At 39.2% G+C, this 26,843-nt stretch overlaps 1 protein-coding gene across 9 annotated transcripts in view; it reads right to left on the reverse strand.

The window, feature by feature from the left end:
* SFMBT2 (Scm like with four mbt domains 2) overlaps positions 1-26,843 on the reverse strand; it is a 265,533-nt gene that overhangs the window by 149,330 nt on the left and 89,360 nt on the right. Inside the window, exon 1 of one of the 9 annotated variants that reach the window (XM_064284838.1) lies at positions 20,211-26,044. The exons of 7 other annotated variants lie outside the window; for them this stretch is intronic. Coding sequence is in view for 1 of the 2 variants with exons in the window: in XM_023548946.2 (XP_023404714.1) it covers positions 11,609-11,612 (4 nt within the window). In the remaining variant the exon portion in view is untranslated. Of the gene's footprint in view, positions 1-11,608; positions 20,190-20,210; positions 26,045-26,843 lie in introns of those variants that run through there. One more of the 9 variants, XM_023548946.2, reaches the window with a different exon arrangement.

The raw sequence follows: 26,843 nt of genomic DNA on the forward strand, positions 1-26,843 counted from the left end.
CCAATTCTGACACCAACCGTCCCTCCCACAGAACTCTCTACTTCTCTGCTGGGTTCGGTAATTCACTGCAATGGCCACATGAAATTCACAGACCATACTCGCGATTATGGGGTTTATTAGGGAAGTAACAGGTTACAATTGAGGTTCAGGAATGACTCAGGATACAGTTCTTCATCAGGGCAGCTTCTTTTCAGCTGTCCCTGAAGGAATGCCTCTCTGGCCATCTGCCTCCGCCCTGGTCAGGGAAGTATTACAAGGTTCTTTTAGCTCTGCCAATAAGTGTCCAAAGACACCCCACTCCACCAGTAAGCCTCAGCCAAAGGTGCTCAATTCTAACTCCGTAGTTGACAAACCTAGCTCTGCCAAGTGTCCAGAGGTTGCCCTACTCTGTCAGCAAGCCTCCTGTCCAAAGGCACTTAGCTTTCTCACTCCCTGGGCTAAGACGCACACCACACCATCTCCTGCTAGTCTCTCCTGCCGCTGTTTCTCGGCCACCACTTCCTGCTGTCTTCAGTGTTTACAGCTCTGTCTCTCTCTCTCTCTTTTTCTGTCTCCTGGTTCCAGAAGATTCTCAGTGCAGGGATCCTGGGTCCAAAGAACACACTCCATTCCTGGCTGTTCTTCCTTGGTGGAAATGAGATTCTCCCTCTTCTGCCACTAGGATGTTTCATTTTAAGCCTAGCAGGATGGCAAAACTGACCAATCCCCTTGGTGGGCCACAATTATCTTGTTTGCACAGTCCTGCCCAATCACTTGGGCAGATGCAACAAGACCATGGCAATAAAGTTCACACGAAAGCGATTCATTGCACCACAGACAGATGTATCTGTCTATTTTGCTTTTTTTAATAAAATGCTACTCAAAACTGATTAGGTTTAAGACTCACCCTACTCTGATATAGCCTGATTAACACAACAAAAGAAATACCCTACTTCCAATCTAATTGCCATCAAGTCAATTTTAACTCTATAGGACAGAGCACAACTGCCTCATAGGGTTTCAACAGCTTTTAAATCTTTATGGAAGCAGACTGCCGCATCTATTACCCATAGAACAGCTGATAAGTTCAAACTGCCAACCTTTTGGTCAGCAGCCAAGTACTTAGCCACTGTGCCACCAGGGTTCCTTACTACTTCCAAGCCAGGTCATATTTATAGGTACAGAGGTTAGAACTTCCATATTTTGGGGGGGGGGGGGGGCAAGACACAATTCAATCCATAATAAGCCTCTTTTAGTAACTACAGCTAGTCAAAATTCCTATTTTTTAGAATATTTTCTATATGAATAGAACGGGAAAGATATTTCTAGTGTCATCTTAGGGTGATTCAACAAGTAGTTATATAAATATAGTCCTAGAGAAGGGCTAGACATGAACCTATCTTGTTTGGTCATAGTACAAGGAGTAAGGTTACATGGGAACAGAGAAAATCAAAATTATTACATTCTTCTTTCATTTCAGTCCTCTTTCCTAGATGTCACTGAGGATTCTGATAAGCCTAACAGGAAGTGCTGAGAGAATAGTGGGTAGATCACAATTACTGATGTGTTCTTTACACAGATAAGAAGGGGCCACAGAAATGCTCTCCTATTGTGCGGGGATCCATGAACAGAAAGCGCTTGAGCAAATCACACATTAATAAACTTGTGTTTCTTATTTTGGTCATAGGGAGTCCCCAACTTGCAAACTGCTTCTGTTCCAAAGGTTCATTAAGAGATTAATTTCAGAACTCCTCAACACATTTTTAGTAACGGCAATGATACTGTGAAGGATGGCTGGCTCAGTCAACCCAAGTCTACTTACATAAAATATACTAGATATTTTTCACCTACATCTATTATTTCAAATATCGCCCATCATAAAGAGCACTTCTAATTCCAAACCTTCATGCCAAAAATTAATTCAGGAAAGGCAAAGGAAATTTCTCATATGGAGAAGTGAAGAGGTATACAGCGTACCAAAGTATTGCTAAATCTACACTTACGAATAAGGTACTTCTCAAGTTCTGCCTAAAGGAAGAATGCTCTCCAGAAAGACATCTCACAATTATTTGAAAAGCGAGAATTGGCTAGTTGCACCCTTGAGAGGCGGGGCTCTAGAAACAATATGGAAGAAGGATGGATACAGTTATATGTGCCGTTGTTTGTTGTTGTTAGGTGCTACTGAGTCAATTCCAACTCATAATGACCCCATGTGACAGAGCGGAACTGTCTCATAAGGTTTTCTTGGCTGTAATCTTTATAGGCACAGGTCACCAGGTCTTTGTTCCACAGAGCTGCCAGGTGATTTCGAACTGCCAACCTTTCAGTTAGCAGCTGAATGATTAAACTTTGTGCCACTAGGGCTGCTAAGACATCCACTCCTGACTCAGAGTCTGTCTTTCTGAAAACAGAGTGCATACGTTCATGTGCAGATGTTAAATTGAAAGTTCTTTAAATAAAGAAAATTGTGGGGACAAATGAACTGCAAAAAAAAAAAAAAAAAAGAACCTACTCCTGTTACTAACTAGCAATTCCTAAATCTTAAGGAATAACTTCAAGAACTAACCTAAACCAACTGATTTTTGACAAGGGTGTTAAGTCCATTCGACGGGGAGAGAAGAATCTCCTAAATAAACGCTGCTGAGAAAACTGGATTTCTACATGCAGAAAAATGTAATGATCCAAGCCTCATATCATACACAAAAAATCAAAATGAATTGAGGACCTATATGTGCAAATTAAAACCATAAAATTCTTAGAAGAAAATGCAGGGGCAATGCTGTCAGGCCTAGCTTTTAACAACGGATTATCTAATATAATAACAAAAGCACAAACAATAAAAGAAAAAATAAATATATGCGACCACATAAAAATTAAAACCTTTTGTTCATCAAAAGACTTTACCAAAAAGGTGAAAAGACAAACTACGGACTGAGAGAATATCTTCAGAAACCATATCTCTGACTAAAATCAAATAACCAAAATAAATATAAAACTTCCACAACTCCAAAAAAAAAAACAATAAGCCAATCATAAAATGGACAAAGGAACTGAATACACATTTCATGAAAGAAGACATTCAAATGCTCACAAAACACATGAAAAGATGCTCAACGTCATTAGCCATCAGAAACATGCAAAGCAAAACCACAATGAGATACCATTTCACTCCCACTAGGATAGCTAACATAAAAAAAAAAAAAGTAAAAAATAAAAATGGAATATAACAAATGTTGGTGAGGATGTAGGGAAACTGGAACCCTTACCCACTGCTGGTGGGAATGCAAGATGGTACAGCCATTGTGGAAAACAATGTGCCAGTTCCTCAAAAAACTAAAAAACAGTACTACCATACGACTCAGCAGTTCCACTCCTAGGAATATACCCAAAAGACTAGAAAGTAGAGACTCAAGCAGATACTTGTACACCTATGTTCACAGCAGCACTATTCACAATAGCCAAGAGGAGGAAACAACCTAAATTGCCCAACAACAGGTGGATAAACAAAATGTGGTACATACATACAAAGGAATACTACTCAGTCACTAAGAGGAATTAAGTCTTGATACACGCTACAATATGGATGGAGCTGTAAGACACTATGCTGAGTGAAATAAGTCAATCACAAAAGGACAAATATTGTATGATCTCACTTATGTAAAAAGGCAAGAAAAGGCAAATATATAGAGAAAAAAGTTTATTAGTGGTTACCAGGAGTAGGAGGGAGGTGGGAAAGGGGGTTAACAGTGATGGAAATATTGTGTTGATTGAGGGTAGGGTTGCATAGCTGATTATGGTAATTTATGTCAATAAGTTGTACATCTTTAAAAAAGTTGAATTGGCAAAAGTTGTGTTGACAGATATATTTACAATAACAACAAAAAGTAGTTGCTGAGGCTGCTTATGTACAACCAAAAAACCTCATGGAATCTGCTTTCTTAGTTTGGAGACTTAGGGTCATGGTTTCAGGGGACATTCCAGTTAACTGGCCTAATAACATGTTTAGTGCTTCTGTTCTGCCTCTTCCATGCATACTGCCTGGGGTCTAAGCAACAGAGGAATAAGGAGAGTTAGGAATAGGAATAGGAGCAGGATATGGAATGCAATATGAACAATTGCTTCCTTTGCCATGAAACCAGAAGAACTGGATGGTCCCCAGCTGCCATTACTGAACACTTGATCAAAGATTCTATAACAGAATGTTGATCAAAAGGTGGAAAATGCAAAACAGAGTTTCAAACTCTCATGGACTCCAAACTTCTGGAGCCATGAAGGTTGGATGAACCTCTGACACTACTGCCTTGAGATAATCTTTAAACCTTAAGCCAAAAACATCCCCTGCAGTCTTCTTAAAAACAAGTAATAGTTTAACTTAAACTAGTAAAAAACACCTGCCTTCAGCATTGTGCTCTTTTAAGAATTAAGTATGGGATCAAATTGCTATCAGCAACTTGGAAGATTAGATAGAAACCTTAGGGAGCAGTGAATTTACGCTAATAAGGGAGAACAAATCAGGAAAGGAGGTGAGAATGGTTACATAACTCAAAGAATGTAATCAATGTCATTAAATGGTATATGTAGAGACTCTTGAACTGGTGTATGTTTTGCTGTGAACAGGTTTCCCAGCTATCCAAAAGCAGAGCTTTCCTATGAAACGTTTCATAAGCCAAAATGGCATAAAGCAAAGAAGCAATTACCATTAATTTATACAGGAAAAATTTTTGAGCATTCTCAGACCCAAAAAATAACCTACCAAATAACACATAAAGCCTAAAACAACACTAATACAGTAAACGCAGGAGTGATAGGATAAAATACACAGCCTATACAGAGTAGGTGCTGAGTGTAAATCCTGGGAAGGAGCGTGGCGATGCCACTCTTGCTGTGCGCTGCCTCTTTAATGCTCGCTGGAAAACAAACACTGAATGCTATTCCTGCTTTTAGCTTTGGATTTCTTCCAGTTAGCGAAAACAGGTACTAATGCAGGTTTTTCATAAAAGCAAAGTGGCATAAACTTTAGAAAGCGGGGGATGTATGTATATTCTCAACAACAAAACATAACTATAAAAAGAAAAAAGCCCTAAAATCAGAGAGGTAAAGTGACCTGTAATTCTACTTTCAATATGTAAAGTACTTAGCATGATTATTAAATAATCCCCTAACATTTAACCCAACCAATGACACTGAAGCTAATGTTCTATGTTCCAAAACCAAACCAAACCCAGTGCCATCAAGTCGATTCCGACTCATAGTGACCCTATAAGACACAGTACAACTCCCCCATAGAGTTTCCAAGGAGCGCCTGGTGGATTCAAACTGCCGACCCTTTGGTTAGCAGCCTTAGCACTTAACCACTAGGCCACCAGGGTTTCTGGTCTATGTTCAGTAAGTTATATTTAGGTACTTAAGTTACTTACATACTCAAATAACCATAGTTTCTCCTTCTCGAAGTTCATTCATTCTCTTTTATTAAAGTATCTGTGGGTCTCCTCCCCTATTTCATAAACTCTTATGAGAAACAGGAATGATTTTTTATTCATATCCACTGTGCCAATCAAACCCGTTGCCTTCAAGTTGATTCCGACTCATAGGGACCCTACAGGACAGAGTAGAACCGCCCCATAGGGTTTCCAAGGAGCTCCTGGTAGATTTGAACTGCCGACCTTTTGGTTAGCAGCCAAGCTCTTAAACACTGCACTACCAGGGCTCCTATCTAACTCTAGCACGTAGTATACTATCTCTCACATGGGCAGTGTTCAATAAGTGTTCATTAAGTAAATAAGCCAAGATTCTTCACTATTTTAGACACTATATTGGAAAACAGGAAACCCTGGTGGCACAGCGGTTAAGTGCTACAGCTGCTAACCTAACGGTCAGCAGTTCAAATGCGCCAGGTGCTCCTTGGAAACTCTATGGGGCAGTTCTACTCTGTCCTATGCGGTCACTATGAGTCGGAATCGACTCGGCAAAGGGTTTTTTTAATTGGGAAACAGCAAAACTGGCCCCTGTCCCAGTCATGAAGGAACATCACTAAGCCATAGGTAAAATTAACATGCAAATAAAACAAATATATAACTGACATATTTGGGCAGCCATATGAATACTGTGCTGCTGATTTATCAAAGGTTAACCCTTTACGGAAACACATACTGGGTATTTACACGGATGCAGGAGAGACAATGTGATAAATTGGGGATAGTTCTGGCCTGAACTGGGTTATATTATAAGCTCTGCCACTATCTAAAAACCACCTATTGCCATTGAGTCAAATTTTGACTCCTAGCGACCCTAAAAAAAAAAAACTAGCTCAGGTTAAATCAATTAACCTCTCCAGATCCCTGTTTCCTCACTTAGTACAAAATGGAGGAGGAGTGAGGAAGCTGGAGTCCCTGGGTGGTACAAATACTTAACACACTCAGCTGCTAACCAAAAGGCTAGATGTTCCAGTTTACCCAGAATTGCCTCGGAAGAAAGACCTGGCAATCTATTTCTGAAAAATAGCCATTGAAAACCACGTGGAGCACAGTTCTACTGTGATTCACATAGCGGCACCGTGAGTCAGAATGCACTTGAAGGCAAATGGTAACTGGTGGTAGGCAAGCTAAACAGAACTATCTCTAAGGGTTGCCCCCATTATTGAGACACATGATTCCACTCAACTATTTCAGATAAACTTAAAATTGATTCAGTTTCTAACAGATTTAGAAAGATAGCCTACATAAATTGACTAAAATTCTGCATTTCCTGAAGGTCACTGGAACTATTATTAAAACATACCTATACCTTAACAGCATGAAGATTCAAATTATAGTCAACAGAGTTCAAAAAGAAGCCACTAAAAATACATCAGTCGATTACAATTTAGTAGAGTAAGACTAATGTTAAGAGAATACATACAACACAGGATGCTGCAGAGCAGGAGTCTGCAAACTAAGACTCGAGGGCCAAATCAATTACATCTCCTGTGTTTGCACCCCCCCACAAGCCAAGAATGGTTTTTACATTTTTAAAAGGATGGAAAAGAATCAGTACTTCATGACATATGAAATTCAAATTTCAGTGTCATAAACAAAGTTGTTTTGGAACACAGCCACTCTCATTTGTTTACGTATTGCCTATGGCTGGTTTTGCACTACAACATTGAATTGAGTAGTAACAACAGAGGCCATATGGCCCACAGAGCCTGAAATATTTACTATTTGGCCTTTCACAGAAAAAGTTTGCCGACTCCTGTCAGAGTCCCTAGGAGAAATAGGTATTAGAAAGATGGGAAAAGGAGGGTCAGAAAAAGCTTACAATTCATTAAATTAAGGAGCCCTGGTGGTACAGTCACTATGAGTCAGAATCAACTCGATGGCAACAGGTTTTGGTTTTTCTGGTGGAGCAGTGGTTAAGAGCTTGGCTGCTAACCAAAAGGTCAGCAGTTCGAATCCACCTGATGCTCCGTGGAAACCCTATGAGGCAGTTCTACTCTGTCCTACAGGGTCACTGTGAGTTGGGATCAACTCGGTCATAACTGGTTTGGTTTTTTGGTTAAAAATAAATATGGATTATAATTAATAATAACCACCAACTAATGCATGCCACTAATACCAACAGAAAGAAAAAATGGAAAGAACCAGAGAGTGAAGAAAAAAAAAAAAAGGAAGAGGAAAAGAAAATGACAAATTACTAAGAAGGCAAAGAAAAAACACTGTGACTGCTTCAGGACAATCTGTGCAATGCTCTCAACTACTATATTATCATTAAGAATGCTGTTACAATGGTTAAAGTTAAAAGTGCATCTGTAATTTCTGTTGGGTATTGGCAGGAGGGGTGGGGATTAAAATCACTAGTCATATCTCCTCATTCTAAAGCATTCCTAATAATTAATAGTGAGTATTGAATACCACACACCCTAAGGCAAAATTTCCTTGAAGTCTCACAATTTAAAATGAATTTTAAACATATTCACGCAAATCTTGCTTTCCACTTCATTACATATCTCCACCTGCTTTAATATAAAAATGTTTTAAAAGGTTTAGTATTAAGTTCGAGCAAGATGTGCAACATCTGTATTATAGCCTTGAGCACCACTATCACTCAATTTTAAGGAGCCCTGGTGGCACAGTGATTAAGAGTTCGGCTGCTAACCAAAAGGTCTGCAATTCGAATCCACCAGCCACTCCCTGAATACCCTATGGGGCAGTCCTGTCAGTCCTACAGGGTAGCTATGAATTGGAATTGGCTCAACAGCAATGGGTATTTTTTTTATCACTCAATGTTATCCAGTCTGAGAAATTCAGCAACATGCTAAGAGTTGGCTGCCCTTCTTTAAAAATTCATTCATACATTCAAAAAACAGTTACAAATCTTTTACAGTGGGATGGAGGAAAGACAATCTGACTCTTCAGCTGAAACCACAAAAATGCCTTTTTTCGAAAGCATAATTTAAGTGTATTAATGAGCTGACAAAAAAAGTAAAGAAGTCTCAGAACCCAAAAAACAACTGAAAGCAAGAACCTAGACAGGTGAGCTAACCACCGGAGCCATCGTTTCCTCCATACGCATTTGCTGAACCAATAGAAATTGGGCTTTGGTACTAACAGCATCATGGCGCTCTGGGAAAAGGAGACAAAGATCAAATGAAGAAGAGCATCTAACAGAAGACTTTCCCAGTAAGCATAAGGCCCAAGACACACACACACCCCCAGAGGCTACTCCCTCAGTAAAAGGGAGAACTAAATATAACCACATTATCCCCAGGGACTGTAAGAAAACTAACCAGTTGCAATGAAGTCAATTTCAACTCATGGCGACCCCCTGTGTGTCAGAGTGGACCTGTACTCCATGAGGTTTCCAATGACTGATTTTTCTAAAGTAAATTGCCAGGCTTTTCTTCCAAAGTGCCTGTGGGTGGACGCTAACCACCAACTTTAAAGTTAGTGGCCAAGTGTGTTAATCATCTGTACTACCCACCAAACCCAAACTCATTTTATTACTTTTCAAAAAAAAAAAAAAAAAAACCATTGCCGTCGAGTCAATTCTGACTCAAAACAACCCTATGGGATAGATGAGAACTGCCCCACGGGGTTTCCAAGGCTGTAATCTTTATAGGAGACTGCCATATCTTTCTCCTGCAAAGCAGCCAGTGAGCTCAAACCTCTGACCTTTCAGTTAGCAGTTAAGCGCTTTAACTACTGCACCGCCAGGGCTCCATTAGGTAACACTTATCGAGTGCTTACTACAAGCCAAAGGTGATTCAAAGTGTATTACATGTGTTAACATGTGATTAGTATTATGTGTTTAATGTTTAATCATCACAACAATAGTATAAGGCAACACACCATTACTGTTCCAATTTGACCAATGAGAAAACAGACAAAACATGTAAGGACCATTACAAAGGCCAGAATAAACACAAAAATCAGACCATTAAAGATTTCACAATCATACTTATCAACAAGGATGCAAAACATATTCAGAAACTGAATCCAACTTTATATTGACCTAGTATAACTGTAAGTTACATTTTTCCCAGGAATGCAAGGATGATTTAACATTAAAAAATCAATTAATAAAATTCATCACATTAACAGATTTAGGAGAACAATCAGATGATCACCTCAATAGATGCAGGAAAAGTATGATAAAATTCAAGAACTATTTATGATAAAACTTACAGTAAACAGGGAATAAAAGGAAATTTTCTTAATCTTATAGACAGCATTCTTTAAATTTAATGTCAATTAAAACAAGGTATCCATTATAGCAACTTATTTTCAACACTGGACTAAAGGTTTGAGTCAGCACAGATCAATAAATGAAAAAATGAATAAATAAACAAGAGCGACGAAACATAATACTATTCTCAGAATATATAGTTATATAAGTAGAATACCCAAAAGAATGTATAAAACAAAAAACCAAACCCACTGCCATTAAGTTGATCACGACTTATAGCGACCCCATAGGACAGAATAGAACTGCCCAAGAATGTACAGAATAGAAAAATGATCAGAATTCTTGAGAGAATTTATCTCATGATTTAGATACAAAATCCTGTTTGATGGCTATGTATCAACCACCAATGGAAAAAAAAAATAAGTTTAAAAAGACATTTACATTTGCTTCAAAACACATAAAATAAATAAATTCCATAAAAGGTAAAAGATCCTCATACCAAACCCTGAAAACTGTAAAACTTTATATAGTAATATCACAAGCCAAGCAAAACAAAACCCATTGCCATCGAGTCAGTTCCAATTCACAGCGACCCTACAGGCCGGAGTAGAATTGCCCCATAGAGTTTCCAAGGAGCGGCTGGTGGAGCAATATCAAAGAGGACATAAATAAAATATATACTATGTTCGGGATCGGAGGACTCAATATAACAAAGATGTGCATTTTTCTCAAAATGATCTACATATTCAATGGCATTCCAATCTGAATCACCACACACTGGCTTTATGGAACTTAAGAAGCTGATTCCAAATGTATACAGTATGCCAAGAATAGCCAAAACACTCTGGAAGAACACCAACAAATTAGGGAACTTGCCATACAAACAGCAAAAGCAGTAATACTACAGGAATACGATAACAATTTTTAAAGTGTGGTATTGGAAAAAGGAATAGACAAACCAACAAAATGGAGTAAAGAAGCCATGCAAATAGAGACACTTGATTAATGGGAAAAGCCAGCACTGCATATTAGCAGGAAGAAAACAGACTTCTCGATAAATGGTGCCGGGACAACTGCTTATCCATATGGAGAAAAATGAAATTAGACTTCCACACATGCTCTCCACAAAAGCCAATTCCAACTGAATTAAAGACTTAAGTGTAAAAGGCAAAATTACCAAGTTGTTAGGTAACAATAATGAAGAATTTATTTATGCCTTCGATGTAGGGGAGGAAAAGATTTCTTGCGACACAGAAAGTATAATTGAAAAGATAAAAAATTAAGCTTAGTAAAATGAAGACTTTCTGTTCATTGAAAAGAGAGTGAAACTACAAGCCACAAACTAAGAAGAAACAAGAGTTTCTGCTATAACATCATGTGTGTGTTCCTGAAAAGCTTCCCATTTTACAAAATTATATACTAAAAATAACAGCTTATGAAAACTGAGGTTTGGAGAAGTCTCAAAGCCATGCAACATTGTAACCAAAGGACTAACAAAAATACTACTAATCCTAACAATTACATTGGAGCCCTGGTGACACGGCAGTTAAGCATTTGGCTGCTAACTAAAAAGACGGCAGTTCAAATTCACCAGCTACTCCGTGGAAACCCTATGGGGCAGTTCTAGTCTGTCCTATAGGGCTGCTATGAGTTGGAATCGACTCGATGGCAACGTGTTTTTAACAATAACATTACCACATTTTAAAAGGCATATTAAATACCTAACAAATGTTACGGTAAATATAGAACTTTCACTTTTTTAAAAAAAGGGGGGGGGGAGGTGACATGATGGAAAGGAATATAAGGAAAGGTGGTTGAATTAATGAAGACAAAGGCAAATGGACAAAGATGGAGGGGAGCTGGGAGATAAACACTTCCAGGCCAGAGCACTTGGTCCACCTTAACCCACAGGAAGAACAGGAGGTGAATGGGCAATGTGACAGCCCTAACCTCCCCTGCAACTTACCCATTAAGCTGTGCTAATGAGGTTTGTGATCAGCTGATATTACCAAAAACAAACCAAATTTGCTGCTGTCAATTCAATTTCAATTCACAGTGACCCTAAAGGACAGAGTAGAACTGCCCCGTAGGGTTTCCAAGGCTGTAATCTTTACGGAAGCAGACTGCCACATCTTCCTCCTATGGAGTGGCTGGTGGATTCAAAACCACCAACTTGTAGTTTAGCAGCTGAGTGCTTAACCACTGCACCACCAAGGCCCCTTTCCATAAAGGTTACAGCCTTGGAAACTCTATGGGATGGTTCTACCCTGTCCTATAGGATCGCTACGAGTAGGAACCAACTTGATGGCGATGTGCGATCTCTACTGAAGCAGACTGCCACATCTTTCTCCAATGGAGTGGCTGGTGCATTCAAACTGCTGACTTTTCAGTTAGCAGCTGGGTACTTTAACCACTGCACCAGCGGGGCTCCTTCAGCTGCTATTACTTGGTGGAGATTCCGACTCATGGTGACTCATGGTAACTCCAACTGTGTCAAGAGTTCAGTGGCTGATTTTGGGGAAGTGAATCACAAGGCCTTTGTCCTGAGGCACCTTTCAGTTAGCAGCAGCCAGATGTGGTTTATGCTTGGGAAACTTGGGAAATATGAACCAACTTGGCTGACATAAATCCCCTATTTATCCATCACATGTGAGCTCTATTATACAAGCTTGTACCGTAACATAACACACTTGTATTGGCCACACATAACTAACAAAGGATTAATGAAGAACACCAACAAATCAGTAAGAAAAAGAAAAAATGGGCAAGGGATGTAAACAAGCACTGGACAGAAAGGATATCCAAATGACTAAAAAATCATGTGGAGAGATTTTCAAGTTCACTGGTAATTAAAGAAACTCTAATTAAAACTGCACTGATGTATCATTCTACAACTTCCAGACTGGCCAAAACTTAAATCTGTCAAAATCAAGTTTGGAGAAGATGTAGAACAACCAGAACTCTTGTATATTGCTAATGTATCCTGGTAACAAACACCATTCTGAAAAGCAGTAGGAATTGTCTAATAAAGCTGAAAGTGCATATCCTATGAATTACATTCCTAGATACATACCTTACAAAAATCTTACTCAATTTTATCAGGCCAATAGCCAACAATGTTCATATCAACAGTGTTTTCAATTGCAAAAAGTGCAGAATAGGCTTCGTACAATTAATCTTTATACAAGAGAATGTAAGACAACAGTGCAAATGAGTAAGTTACAGCCACATGCAGCAACGGGGATGAATCTCTGACTACAAAGCCAGGAAAGAAAATCAGGTCTCAGAAAAACACTGTCTTATTCCATTTATATAAAAGTTCAAAAGCATGCAAAACTAAACAAAGTTGTTTGGGAATGCAAAAATGAGCAGTAAAAATACAAAAAAAAAAAATCTATATTATAAATACAAAATTTAAGAGAGTCACTACTTTGGAAGTGTGGGAGAAGGGAAGGAGATCCGGGAGAGACAGATGAAGTAGCAATGTTCTTTTTCAAATCTGGGTGGAATCACTCAGTTGCATCATTAATCCTTCCATATACCTTAACACATACATTTTATAAATATTCTTTGGAGTAATGCAATACTTAATATTATCAATTATAAAAGGAGAAAACTTTAAAAATGTATTCACTCAGCACAATTATATAATGAATACTATAAAATTCATTAACAAAAGGCCCCTTCCTTCAAGGAGTTCAGTCTCTAAAATGTATAATGCCTGTGTAAGCATTTATTTCACCGTATATAAGTGTTATAGAAATCTAGCAACAGAGTATCAACTATGCCAACTTATATAATAGTAGACTGGATTTATTATTATTATTGATTTGCAACTAAATTATACTTATGTTTCTTCATCCATCAATCCTGATTTTTGTGCACAAAATAATATGTAACAGAAAACTCAGTACTGCCATATTTTACTTAAGGAAAAAATAAAGCCACCAACTCAATGTCAGTGACATTCTTTTTAAAAAAATAAAACTTTTAAAATTATTTAAAAGAAGCAAATGTACACATCCATCCAAAAGTCTGAAAGGAGCTCATAAATATCTGTTAACTGACCAATAACTATTAACTCATTATATGCTTGGTGTTGTAGAGCCCAATCATAAAGTCTGCTTTTTATTGAGAAAAAAAAAAAAATTCACAAATTGGGAAACACAAGGTTGAGAGGCTCTCAACAGTTTTCTGCAGGACTAAGGGTACAAAGGGTTTTTATCGAGTACAGAAACAAGTGTAGGTGGTTACAATCATACAGGCTTGGATTTACATATAGTTATAAGACAGTAACAAGTTAAACTTCCACAAGGTTAGCGGACAGATTTCCTGGAGTTAATCTAGTAAGAAATTTTTTGCTACAGATACATTCTTTGTGCTTCCCAAACATTATCTCAAGACTCTCTGGATAAACATTCCCTGATAAACATTTCTTCACAAATGGTGTTCTTGCCTCCTTCATTGTTTGCTGAGAGTAGTTAAAGTGCCATTGTTTGTTAAAGTTTCCCCATTCTTTTCTAAAGGTTACTCATCTAGCAAACACACTGCAAACTTAACAGAAATGACAACCTCAGTCTCACGCTAAAAAATCAAAATGGAGTCTGTCTTCGCACAAGAACATAGTTCTAGCTATGATCCCATTGCCATCAAGTCGATTCCAACTCATAGTGACCCTATACGGCAGAGTGGAACTGCCCCATAGGGTTTCCAAGGAGCGGCTGGTAGATTCAAACTGCTAGCCTTTTGGTTAGCAGCGAAGCTCTTAACCACTGTGCCACCAGGGCTCCTCTTATTAATCAGGTGCCTCAATTATTAATTTCAGGTGCTCTTTTTCATTCCTCCCTTGTGATCATGAATCTCTATATGTGATTGTTTGATCAGGACTGATTGTTCACCTTGTTACATATGGAGTCTCATCTTCAGGGCAAGCAGTCTCAGGTCGTCCAAAAAGGAGTAACTCGTCTTCTGCAAGGGCTTTTTGTTGATTTATCTTTCAACCTGTTAGACCTCAGATGCTATTTTGTCAGAGTGTCCAGGCGTACTTGTTCATCTTAGTGGAATTTGAGAGTGAAGTCAAATTAAGAGAAACAACTTGGTATTAAGGAGAGGTAAGATCTATGGAGTAAAGTCAGACTCACTTGAAAAACTGATTTCTAAGTATATAATTCTTTTCATGGGTACAGAATTTGTAGCTCTTTCAAATCTATTAAACATACATCTCATGCAGCATTTAATAATAGATAATTATAATAATAATCAGTATGACTAAACCTGTTCGTATAACAGTACGAAACCTAGACACTATTCTACTTGGTAACTGTCTTAGTCATCTAGTGCTGCTATAACAGAAATACCACAAGTGGATGCCTTTAACAAACAGAGATTTATTCTCTCACAGTCTGTTGTTGTTGCTGGGTGCTATCAAGTGGATTTCAACTCACAGCAACCCTACAGGACAGAGGAGAACTATCCCATAGGGTTTCTAGGGAGCATCAGGTGGATTTGAATTATCGACCTCTCAGTTAGCAGCCTGAGCTCTTACTCACTTTACCACCTGGGCTCCTCTCACAGTCTAGTAGGCTAGAAGCCTGAATTCAGAGTGCCAGCTCCAGGGGATGGCTTTCTTTGTCTGCTCTGAAGGAAGGTCCTTGTCATCAATCTTCCCCTAGTCTAGGAGCTTCTCAGCACAGGAACCATGGGTCCAAAGGACACACACTGCTCCCTGTGTTGCTTTCTTCATATGAGGTCACCTCGTCTTTCCATTAACTTCTCTCTTACGTATCTCAAAAGAGAATGACTTAAGACAAAACCTAATCCTGTAGGCTGAGTCCTGCCTTATTAACACAACTGCCTCTAATCCTGGCTCATTAACATCATAGAGGTAGAATTTACAACACATACGAAAATCATATCACATGACAAAATGGTGGATGATCACACAATACTGGGAATCATGGCCTAGCCAAGCTGATGCCTATTTTGGGGGGGACACAATTCAATCCATGACAATAACTAACTAAAGATGTCTCGAAAGTGGGAATCAGGCATAGGGGTGGTGGAGTGAAGCCAACTGGCTTCTCCATGGATTTTACTGATAGCTAGCTCAACTTTTCTAGAAGTAATTAGCCCAAGTATAACATACAGTGTTAGCAACAGCACATACTCCTTGTTGGACCAAAAGGAAATCTAAAGAAATTTGATTGTCTAGGACTACTTTGACAAGTGACTGTAAAGATCTTTATTGGGTGTCCATTCCATCCGCAATATCCTCTGCAATTTTAGTCACTGTAGCAGACAGATTATGCAGAGATTTTTCTAAGTCTACTACACCATATATATGTGTGAGAGCTCTAAGGAAATGTACAGCCCTACCCAGAGTTTTCTGCTAAAGGACTGGTGCTCTGTGCTCTTTGTTCATAGTCTCTTACACATATTTTTCTTTCTAAAAGTTTTAGATTGCCAGTCCAATGGCAGCTTTCATCATGGGAAAGACTATGTAAAGGAACTCCCAAAACGCCTAGGGTGCACTGGTCCATCATGTTATATCCACCTAAAGAGGGCTATGCTCAAAAGTAAGGCTTATTACTTGTTTTTTTTTTTTTTGTTTTTTTTTTAGTAGGATAGATAATCCAGTCCTCCATATAAAAATACATACCCATAAAAAAAAAAAAGGAGCACAAATTACGTTATTCCTGGTATAAATATTTGGGAAGGGAATGTTTTGATTAATCTGCTCGAGCCAATGTTTTGCTAAAGAATTGTTACAAATGCAAAACCATCCCATCTTTTAGAGGGTCCCAGAGTTAGTAAAAAAGGGGGCATCAGTCATTCTTTATGCAGTCAGGTAATTCCTTTGCATTACTCGATAAAATTCCAAAGTATCTAGGGAATTCTCCCTGTTGGAACAAATAGCTAATTTGGCAAACAACACGTAAACCTCTGCATCTTGCAAAGCAAACCCTCAAGTGTTCCATGGCCTGCTTGAATTAAAGCATGGCACCTAAGGTTGGGCTAACAATCCAGGAGAATGTCATAGCCTAACACATATGTCCCCCCCTTAAAGGTGATGTTGAAGTTAACAGTAACATTGGTTATAAGACTATAATCCAATATAAGGGACGCTAATGGATCTGAGTTCTGATGCAAAGACTTTGGGGAAGGATGACATTTCCAACGGCTAGGTTACTACCTTCGGGATGGGTAGGTTACTACCATTAGCTACTGGTGGAGCTAGTTTAACAAAGTTTAATGCTCTCTAAGCATTAGTGGGGATTATTGAAAGCAGAAAGGGAAAACTTTAAAGGAGGCCTTCATAATAAAGGAAAACTATCCAAAAATTATATAACAAAGTAAGTAGCATAAAAATGATAGCAATAATAAAGTAAGTTCCTTCAGTTACCTGCATGAAAAAAAAAAGCTAAAACCACAAGGCAAAATTAAAATACTTCCATTGTCTGCCAAAATAAAGTTTACCAAGAAATAAACCCAGGTTGACAAAAACAAAGCTATTCCAAAAGCTATTAGTACTAAGCAGAGTGTGATGATCTCAATAATTTGAATTACCAGAACCACCAGGTAATGAAGCCCACTTGAGGTAATACAGTAAACAGCATAAGAAAGCCAGTAGGTAGAAAACAAAGTCCACAAATTTCAGCCACGTGAATTTGCATGAGGTCTTGCTCTGTGTTCAGATGTCGTCTGCTTCTGGCCACGTGGCTGGCAAGTCCAAAAACATGATTTACTTTCCTTTGGTTAAGTGAAGGGTTTAATACTTTCTAATTTAGCTACACTGGGGCTAGTAAGGAGGACCCAAAAAGGCCCCTTCCAACAAGGAACTATCAATCTTTTTTGCTTATGTCTTTGACAATATACATATCTCTTGGAGCTACATTAGAATTTTGCCCAGGCAAATCTTGGTTATTAAAAGCTTCTTTAATCTGAAAACAGTGCTTTTGAGAAAGTTTAATGATTGACAGTATTTTAACAAATCTACTTGAGTAATACGGGGATCAGCATAAGCAATGCAAGGGAGAAGGACAGGCCTCCTGGTTACAATCTCATAAGGAGAAAGTTTATGTGGGGCAAAAGGAGTAGATCTTAAACTTAAAAAGACTAAAAGGAAGAAGCAAAAACTGGTACGAATGCCAGGTGCTAAGAACTCAATGTCACCAAAAAACTCGCTGCCATCAAGTTGATTTCAACTCATAGCGACCCTATAGGACACAGAAGAACTGCCCCATAGAGTTTCCAAGGAGCACCTGGTGGACTCGAACTGCCAACCTTCTGGTTAGCAGCCACAGCACTTAACCACTATGCTACTACGGTTTCCCAACATCACCAGATGACACGTATTCTGACCATGGGTAGAGTACTACATTCTGGAATGCACCTCACCTTTCTGATTTGAGTCTCATCTTTCTAATAGGAGCCCTGGTGGTACAGCGGTTAAGTGACTGGCTGCTAACCAAAAAGTCAGCAGTTCAAATCCACCAGTCGCTCTTGGAAACCCTATGTGGCAGTTCTATCCTACAGGGTCTCTATGAGTTGAAATCGACTCAACGGCAAGGTTTTTTTTTTCTAATGTGAAAGAAGAACATCATCATTCTCCCACCTCCTCAAGTAAGGATTCCAACCAAGAAAAACCAAACCCACTGCCATCGAATCAATTCCGATAGCGACCCTATAGGACAGAGTAGAACTGCCCCCAAAGAGTTTCCAAGGAGTGCCTGGTAGATTCGAACTGCTGACCTCTTGGTTTACAAAGGGTAATTTACTAGTATACTATTTCATATGCCAAATAGCTTAATGATGGACGCTATGAGTCAGAATCGACTTGCCAGCCGTGGGTTTTGTGTTTTTTTTTTTTTTGGAGGGATGATAGCTAATTCTCAACTTGTTCTAATAAAGAAAAGCAGTGATACAAATGGTGAAAAGAACAGATAACCCAGGAATCACTAGCATTTAACCTTGGCATGGTCTCAAATTTTCTTTTTCCTCAATGGATCTTCTGTAGCATTCTCTTTTACTAAGTTTACTTTCAAGTTGCTGTGGATTTCTTAACTACACACTATACTAGGTCTAGGGAGGGAAAGGTGAGCCAGATGCAGGCATGGTACGAGAAGGATGTCTGAGTTACACGACTTCCCCTGAAAAATCGCAATTTAACTCTGTTTAAGAAACAAAATCCTATTAACACTCAGAATGAATATCTTCTTCCTAGTCTATCAAACACATGAATTACTAAGAACATAATAGCCCTCTTTGCATGTAACAAGATTAATCTTGAGCTAAATTGTTCCAGTGGTTACTTCTTGGTAGTTTATCTTTTACTGTGACATTCAGTTGGCTGAACTCTACAAACTAACAGATTCTTCTATTGAAGGCGACTCATAATTTTTCTATTTGCAAATCCACCTGCTAGGAATATAAAGTGATTTTTAAAAAGGAACTTGGTTAATAAATCCATCATATCATCTGTCGTCATCCAAGAGTGACTAACCCACCTGGGTTTATCTTGATTGACTTACAACTCTACCAGCAGTCACTCAGCTACACAGAGCAATAAACGATCTCCCTGCAAGCTGCTGTGATTAATCACCAACCTTCAGCTAAAGTCAATATCCCACTCACATCATGTTGACAAAAAGAAAAATTTGGTAATAAGAAATGGCTTTGCTTTATCTAGGCTGAAGATATATAAATTACAATCAGATTAAGTAGATAAAATACATGAGCTAAATTTATCTGCTGTAACTACACATGTCACAGCACTCTTTTAATGCTTCTAAAAGGATTTATGTAAGCGTTACAGTTGGTGGACAATTGAAGAAATACTAGTACAACTCCCAGAAAGATCATTTGTAGTTCGTTCAAATTATTCTTCCCACTCTAGCCATCACTAGCTAAAATCCTTTCAGGTCCCTGGCCCAGAATTTAGTTTTTAAAGCCACTTAAATAAATTGGACTACCTCAAGGCATAAGCCATGAGCAAACCATGCTATTTACTTCAGGTCAGTAGTACCGCAGAAACAGGGCTCTGTGGCTCTGAAGGAGCTATGAGCAGACCCCCAAAGCATCATCCTAGCCCTGTAAAAAACTACACAAATACTTGCTCAATCCAGTGATCATTATCTACATTTTCATGAGATAAAGGACAACGCAGCAGCAAAGACTGATATCAACAGAAGTGCTAAAGCCGGAAGTAAAATAGCTAAAATAGAGGGAAAGAAGAATATGGTAACTCATAAATTTTTCCCTATACCCTACATACCAGACAGCAGGCAAGAAAAAACTTTGTGTTCAAGCGACTCAGGAGTTTTAGCCATGATATACTTACATAAATACCCACCAAAAATTAGCAAATTAGTAGACCAGAAATGCTTTGACACTTCTTTTCTCAACTTAATGGTCTATTTAGTTCATTCAGTTTATAACTGTCTTCGTAAAGGGCTGTGAGCATATCAAAGTGGTATTTACTTAACATTACAGAGTACAAAGTTTTGTTGTGGTTATTTTCTTCCCATGGTTAATTACAAAGCCCTGAAATAGAGATATTAATTACTTACCAGCTGCCGTTGTTGTTAGGTGCTGTCGAGTCGTTGTCAACTCATAGCTACCATAGCACAACAGAACAAAACACTGCCCGGTCCTGCACCTTCCTCATAACCATTGTTATGCTTGAGCCCACTGTTGTAGCCACTGTGTCAATCCACCTCATTGAGGGTCTTCCTCTTTTTCACTGACCCTCTACTTTACCAAGCATGATGTCCTCCTCCAGGGACTGATCCCTCCTGATATGTGAGAGGTAGCCTCATCATCCTCGCTTCTAAGGAACATTCTGGCTCTACTTCTCCCAAGACAGATTTGTTTGTTCTTTTTGCAGTCCATGGTATATTCCATATTCTTTGTCAACACAATTCAAAGGCATCAATTCTTCTTCAGTCTTCCTTATTCATCATCCAGCTTTCACATGCATGTGAGGCAACTGAAAATATCATGGCTTGGGTCAGGCACACTTTAGTCTTCAAGATGACATCTTTGCTTTTTAACACTTTAAACAGGTCTTCTGCAGCAGATTTTGCCCAATGCAATGCATCCTTTGATTTCTTGACTGCTGCTTCCATGGGCCTTGATGGGGGATGCAAGTAAAATGAAATCCTTGACAACTTCAATCTCTTTTCCATTTATCAGGATGTTGCTTATTGGTCCAGTTGTGATGATTTTTGTTTTCTTTATGTTGAAGTGTAATCCATACTGAAGGCTGCAGTCTTTGCTCTTCATCAGTAAGTGCTTCAAGTCCTCTTCACTTTCAGCAAGCAAGGTTGTGTCATCCACATAATGCAGGTTGTTGATCCGTCTTCCTCCAATCCTGATGTCCCGTTCTCCTTCATATACTCCAGCTTCTCGCATTATTTACTCAGCATACAGACTGAATATATGGTGAAAGGATACAACCCTGACACACACCTTTCCTGACTTTAAACCTCACAGTATCCCGCTGTCCTGTTCGAACAACTGCCTCTTGATCTATGTATATAGGTTCCTCGTGAGCATATTAAGTGTTCTAGAATTCCCATTCTTCATACTGTCATACATAATTTGTTATGATCCACAGTCGAATGCCTCTGCATAGTCAATAAAACACAAGTAAACATCTTTCTGGCGTTCTCTGCTTTCAGCCAGGATCCACCTGACATCACCTGATACCCCTCCTTTCACGTCTTCTTCTGAATCTGACTTGAATTTCTGGCAGCTCCCTGTTGATGTACTGCTGCAGCCACTTTTGAATGATCTTCAGCAAAATTTTACCTGCGTGTGATATTAATGATATTGTTCAATAATTTCGACATTTGGTTGGATCATCTTTCTTTGGGATAGGCATAAATATGGATGTCTTCCAGTCAGTTGGCCTGGTAGCTACCTTCCAAATTTCTTGGCATAGATGAGTGAGCACTTCCAGCGTTGCATCCATTTGTTGAAGCACCTCAGTTGGTATTCCACCGACTCCTGGAGCCTTACTTTTTGCCGGTGCCTTAAGAGCAGCTTGGACCTTTTCCTTCAGTACCATTGGTTCCTGATCATATGCTATCACCTCTTGAAATGGTTGAATGTTGGCCGATACTTTTTGGTATAGTGACTCTGCATATTCCTTCTGTCTTCTTTTGATGCTTCCTGTGTCATTTAATATTTTCCCCATAGAATCCTTCAGTATTGCAACTTGAGGCTTGAATTTTTTCTTCCGTTCTTCCAGCTTGAGAAATGCCAAGTGTGTTCTTCCCTTTTGGTTTTCTAACTCCAGGTCACTACACAGGTCATATAGTACTTTACTTTGTCTTCTCGAGCCACCATTTCAAATCTTCTGTTCAGCTCTTTTACTTCATCATTTCTTCCATTCACTTTAGCTACTTAACATTCAAGAGCAAGTTTCAGAGTCTCGTCTGACATCCAATCTGGTCTTTTCTTTCTTTTCTGTCTTTTTAATGACCTCTTGCTTTCTTCATGTATGATGTCCTTCCACAACTACTCGTCTGGTCTTCAGTCATTAGTGTTCAACACATCAAATCTGTTCTTGAAATGGTCTCTAAATTCAGGTGAGATACACTCACGGTCGTACTTTAGCTCTCGTGAACTTGTTCTAATTTTCTTCAGCTTCAACTTGAAGTTGCATATGAGCAAATGATGGTCGTTCCACAGTCGGCTCTGGCCTTGTTCTGACTAATATTGAGCTTTTCCATCATCTCTTTCCACAGATGAAGTCAATTTGATTCCCGTGTATTTCATCTGGCAAGGTCCACGTGTATAACCGCCATTTATGTTGGTGAAAAAAGATGTCTGCAATGAAGAAATCGTTGGTCTTGCAAAATTCTATCATGCGATCTCCAACACAGGCCATATTTTACAAAGGCCATATTTTCCAACTACCAATCTTTCTTCTTTGTTTCCAACTTGTGCATTTCAATCACCAGTAATTATTAGTGCATCCTGACTGCATGTTCAGTCAATTTCAGACTGCAGAATTGGTAAAAATCTTCAATTTCTTCATCTTTGGACTTCGTGGTTGGTGAGTAAATTTGAGTAATAGTCATATGGTCTTCCTTGTAGGCATATGAATATTATTCTATCACTGACAGCATTGTACTTCAGGATAGATCTTGAAATGCTCTTTTTGACGATGAATGCAATGCAGGTGTACAAGCTATATAACTTCATTTCACAAGAAAACAAACAGTATTTAACATAACAGAAGTGAAAACTGGATAGGCTGACCTGAATTCTAAGGAAGCTCCCCTGTTGGGCTAAGACAACTTGCTGAATTGTGAGGATGGGAAGCGCTCTCCTCACCTTTGCAGAACCAAACTAAATAGAACACTGAATTCTGTTCCCAAATAGAACCTGAAGCCAGCATGTTGTCATTGTTGTTGTATGCTGTCAAGTCAATTCCAAGTCATAGTGACTCTATGGGACAGAGCAGAACTGCTCCACAGGGTTTCCAACACTATAATCTTTACAGGAGCAGATCCTAAGTCTTTTCTCTCCCAAAGCAGCTGGTGGGTTTGAACTCTGACCTTTCACTCAGTAGCCAAGTGTTTAACCATTGCATCACCATTCCTGAAAGAATTATCCTCATTATCAACTGCTTGTACCACCTCCCCTGCCAAGGTGCTGTGCCCAGCAGAACCTAACTGAGTGTATGTCTTATAAATCAAGAAAATGAATTTTAAAATACAACAGGTATAAAACTACTACTCTCACTGCAGTACTGTGCAGCATTTAGAAAAACTTGGAGCTAATGTTCTATATTGTCTAAACGAATTATGTGGCACATCCATAGTACCCAACAGTAAGGAAGAGAAATAAGGTAGACCTAGTGTTCTAAGGTGGAAATATGGCCATGATACTGAGTGAAACAAACAAGTGACAACAATGTGCATGGGAAGGCCCCACTTTTCCAATTTTAATTTCTAATTTAAAATATATTTAAATGGTTATTTGTCTAAATACAGAATAACATCTAGAAAGATGCACATCTTCCAGTGGTTATTTCTGAGAAGCGAATGTGATGAAGAGGAAAGGAGATTTTCACTAAAATTACTATTTAGATTCAAATATACATATATCAGAACACTTAATAAAAGCCTATTACGGTATGACTTTCTATCCATTAGGGCTTATTCTTATTTCTAAGCACTAGTATTTATTTTCAACAGCAAAAAGAGGGACGAGTCCTCAAATAATAGGCAGATACCATAGGACTAATCAAAACGTAACAGCAGTCAACAATTTTAGTTGTTCTCACTTGTTTGGTTTCAAAACAACTTAATCTGCAAGCCTGATTTAGCAGTTAAATAAAAATCCACAAAAAACATCAAGAATAACAAGTCTACTGTTGCATTACTGCTACTTAATGGCAAAACCATAATGTTGAACCTCTAGGCAACTAAGCAAACACAACAAGAGATCCGTCTTTCTTAAGAATAAACAAGTACTAACCATTTGATTTCTTAACAATTGTTCAATCTCTCGGATTTGTATCTCAAGTATACCTGGTGCAGGATGCAATATTATTATCCCATTACTAGAGCTCAGAGCATGTTTCACCTGAACAATGCATAAAGAACCAGGCTGAATTTACCACCACAAAAAAATAAAAGGTCATGTAACAGATACACTAACCAACCTGTATCTGTTACTAACAAGATCAGAAGCTAGACTACCTGTATTGAAGTCCAGGCTCCTGTGTGACCTTAGGCAAGTTACTTTGCCTTGCTGAGCCTCAGTTTCCATGCCCCTAAAACAAGGGTAATAATACTCCCTACCTCATGAGCTTGTTGTGAGGCTTAATGTAAAGTACTTATAGAATACTGCCTGGAACCTTATAAGCCCCCATATACATATTTGCTATTATTAACATGATGGCCAGGTAGAGAAGTACATAAATGCAGATGATGTACACACAGGAAAAACTGGAGGTATCAGGAATGCCAAAATTTCTCAATTCTTAGGCAAACAGGATGCCAAGTTTGGCCTACTTAATAACAGAGGGAACACACACCAGAGCATGCTGAGAACAGATGATCAGCCTCCAAGGAAGCCAAAATGCATGACCTCCCTTGACATAACTTCAGTGTTTATGCAATGTTCTAATTAGTGAATGGGCCTTGGTTTTCTTATCAGAATGGCAACAAAAACAGCAATGTTCACGGCTGGTGGTCAGAAGTGCCCGGGACAGGGTTGAAATTCAGATATGAAAGAGGGTGAAGAGCAGACTGCGTCATGCAGGAAAGATGTTACAACCAAAGGATGGAAAACAGTGATCAGGCTAGGACCAGAACAGGTGAACACATCACAAAATCAAAGGGCCAGGTGTGGGGAACAGCAGAGGCCGGTCTGCCCTGCAAACGCAGGAAAAGAAAACTCATCAGTGGGTCAGCAAGTGTCTCAGACAGGCTGGAGAGCAGCCACAGGGAAAACACACAAATGAGAGCAGGGCTGGTGGGAAGGAAGCAGAGGAGGTCAGGCAGGGGCCAAAAGGAGTCCCAACAAAGCCTAAGACCAAAGCTTAATATGTCATTCTCCTCATGATACTGTAATGGAGTTTGAATCCTGGCTCCACAATGCGCTGGCCAAGTCACACTAACCTTTTTTTTTTACCTTCATTACAGAAGCTTAACACAGTGACTCTGTTAAATCTGTCTTGAGCCATAATGTGACATATCAATCCAAGAATACCTATTCAATCTTTCTTTCAGTAAATAAAAAGCCTAGATGCTGAATGAGCACTTAATTGTGCTCATGAGGAACCTTTACATAGATTGAGAGGCAGTTGGTGGGACAGAACAAGGGGATACTGATTGGTTTAAAGTCAGGAAAGGTGTGTGTTAGGGTTGTATTCTTTCACCACACCTATTTAATCTGTATGCCGAACAGATAATACGAGAAGCTGGACTATATGAAGAAGAACGGGGCATCAGGATTGGAGGACGACTCATTAACAACCTGCGTTATGCAGATGACACAACCTTGCTTGCTGAAAGTGAAGAGGACTTGAAGCACTTACTAATGAAGATCAAAGACCACGGTCTTCAGTATGGATTACACCTCAACATAAAGAAAACAAAAATCCTCACAACTGGACCAATGAGGAGCATCATGATAAACGGAGAAAAGATTGAAGTTGTCAAGGATTTCATTTTACTTGGATCCACAATCAACAGCCATGGAAGCAGCAGTCAAGAAATCAAGAGACACACTGCATTGGGTAAATCTGCTGCAAAGGACCTCTTCAAAGTGTTAAAGAGCAAAGATGTCACCCTGAAGACTAAGGTGCGCCTGACCCAAGCCATGGTGTTTTCAATCGCATCACATGCATGTGAACACTGGACAATGCGTAAGGAAGACCGAAGAAGAGCTGACACCTTTGAATTGTGGTGTTGGCGAAGAATGTTGAATACACCACGGACTGCCAAAAAAAAAAAAAAAACGAACAAATCTGTCTTAGGAGAAGTGCGGCCAGAATGCTCCTTAGAGGCAAGGATGGCGAGACTGCGTCTTACATACTTTGGACATGTTGTCAGGAGGGATCAGTCCCTGGAGAAGGACATCATGCTTGGCAGAGTACAGGGTCAGCAGAAAAGAGGAAGACCCTCAACGAGGTGGACTGACACAGTGGCTGCAACAATGAACTCAAGCATAACAACGATTGTAAGGATGGCGCAGGACCAGCAGAGTTTCATTCTGTTGTGCATAGGGTTGCTATGAGTCGGAACCGACTCGACGGCACCTAACAACAACAACAAGAAGATGCTGAGGGAAGTATGGTGAGCAAAACAAAGTTCTTGTCTCTGTGTCCTTACATTCTGGGGTAGAGGAGAGGAGCAGTCAATTGGCAAACATGTTTTATGTCAAAAAAACAAAACAAATTGTAGTCAAGTTCATTCCGAACACATGGCAACCCCATGTGTGTCACATTAGAACTCTATAGGGTTTTCGATGGCTAGTGTTTTGGAAGTAGATTGCTAGGCCTTTCTTTTAAGGTGCTTCTGGGTGGACTTGAACCTCCAACCTTTCAATCAGCAGCAGAGCTCCTTAATCATTTGTACCACCCAGGGACCCCAGCCCACGACAAATGCTAAAAAATAAAAATAAATCCACTGAGGTGGGGCAGATTGCAACTGTACACATGGAGAAAAGCCTCACTG

The sequence above is a fragment of the Loxodonta africana genome, chromosome 4 (assembly GCF_030014295.1).
Source record: "Loxodonta africana isolate mLoxAfr1 chromosome 4, mLoxAfr1.hap2, whole genome shotgun sequence".
In the NCBI taxonomy this organism is placed as follows: domain Eukaryota; kingdom Metazoa; phylum Chordata; class Mammalia; order Proboscidea; family Elephantidae; genus Loxodonta; species Loxodonta africana.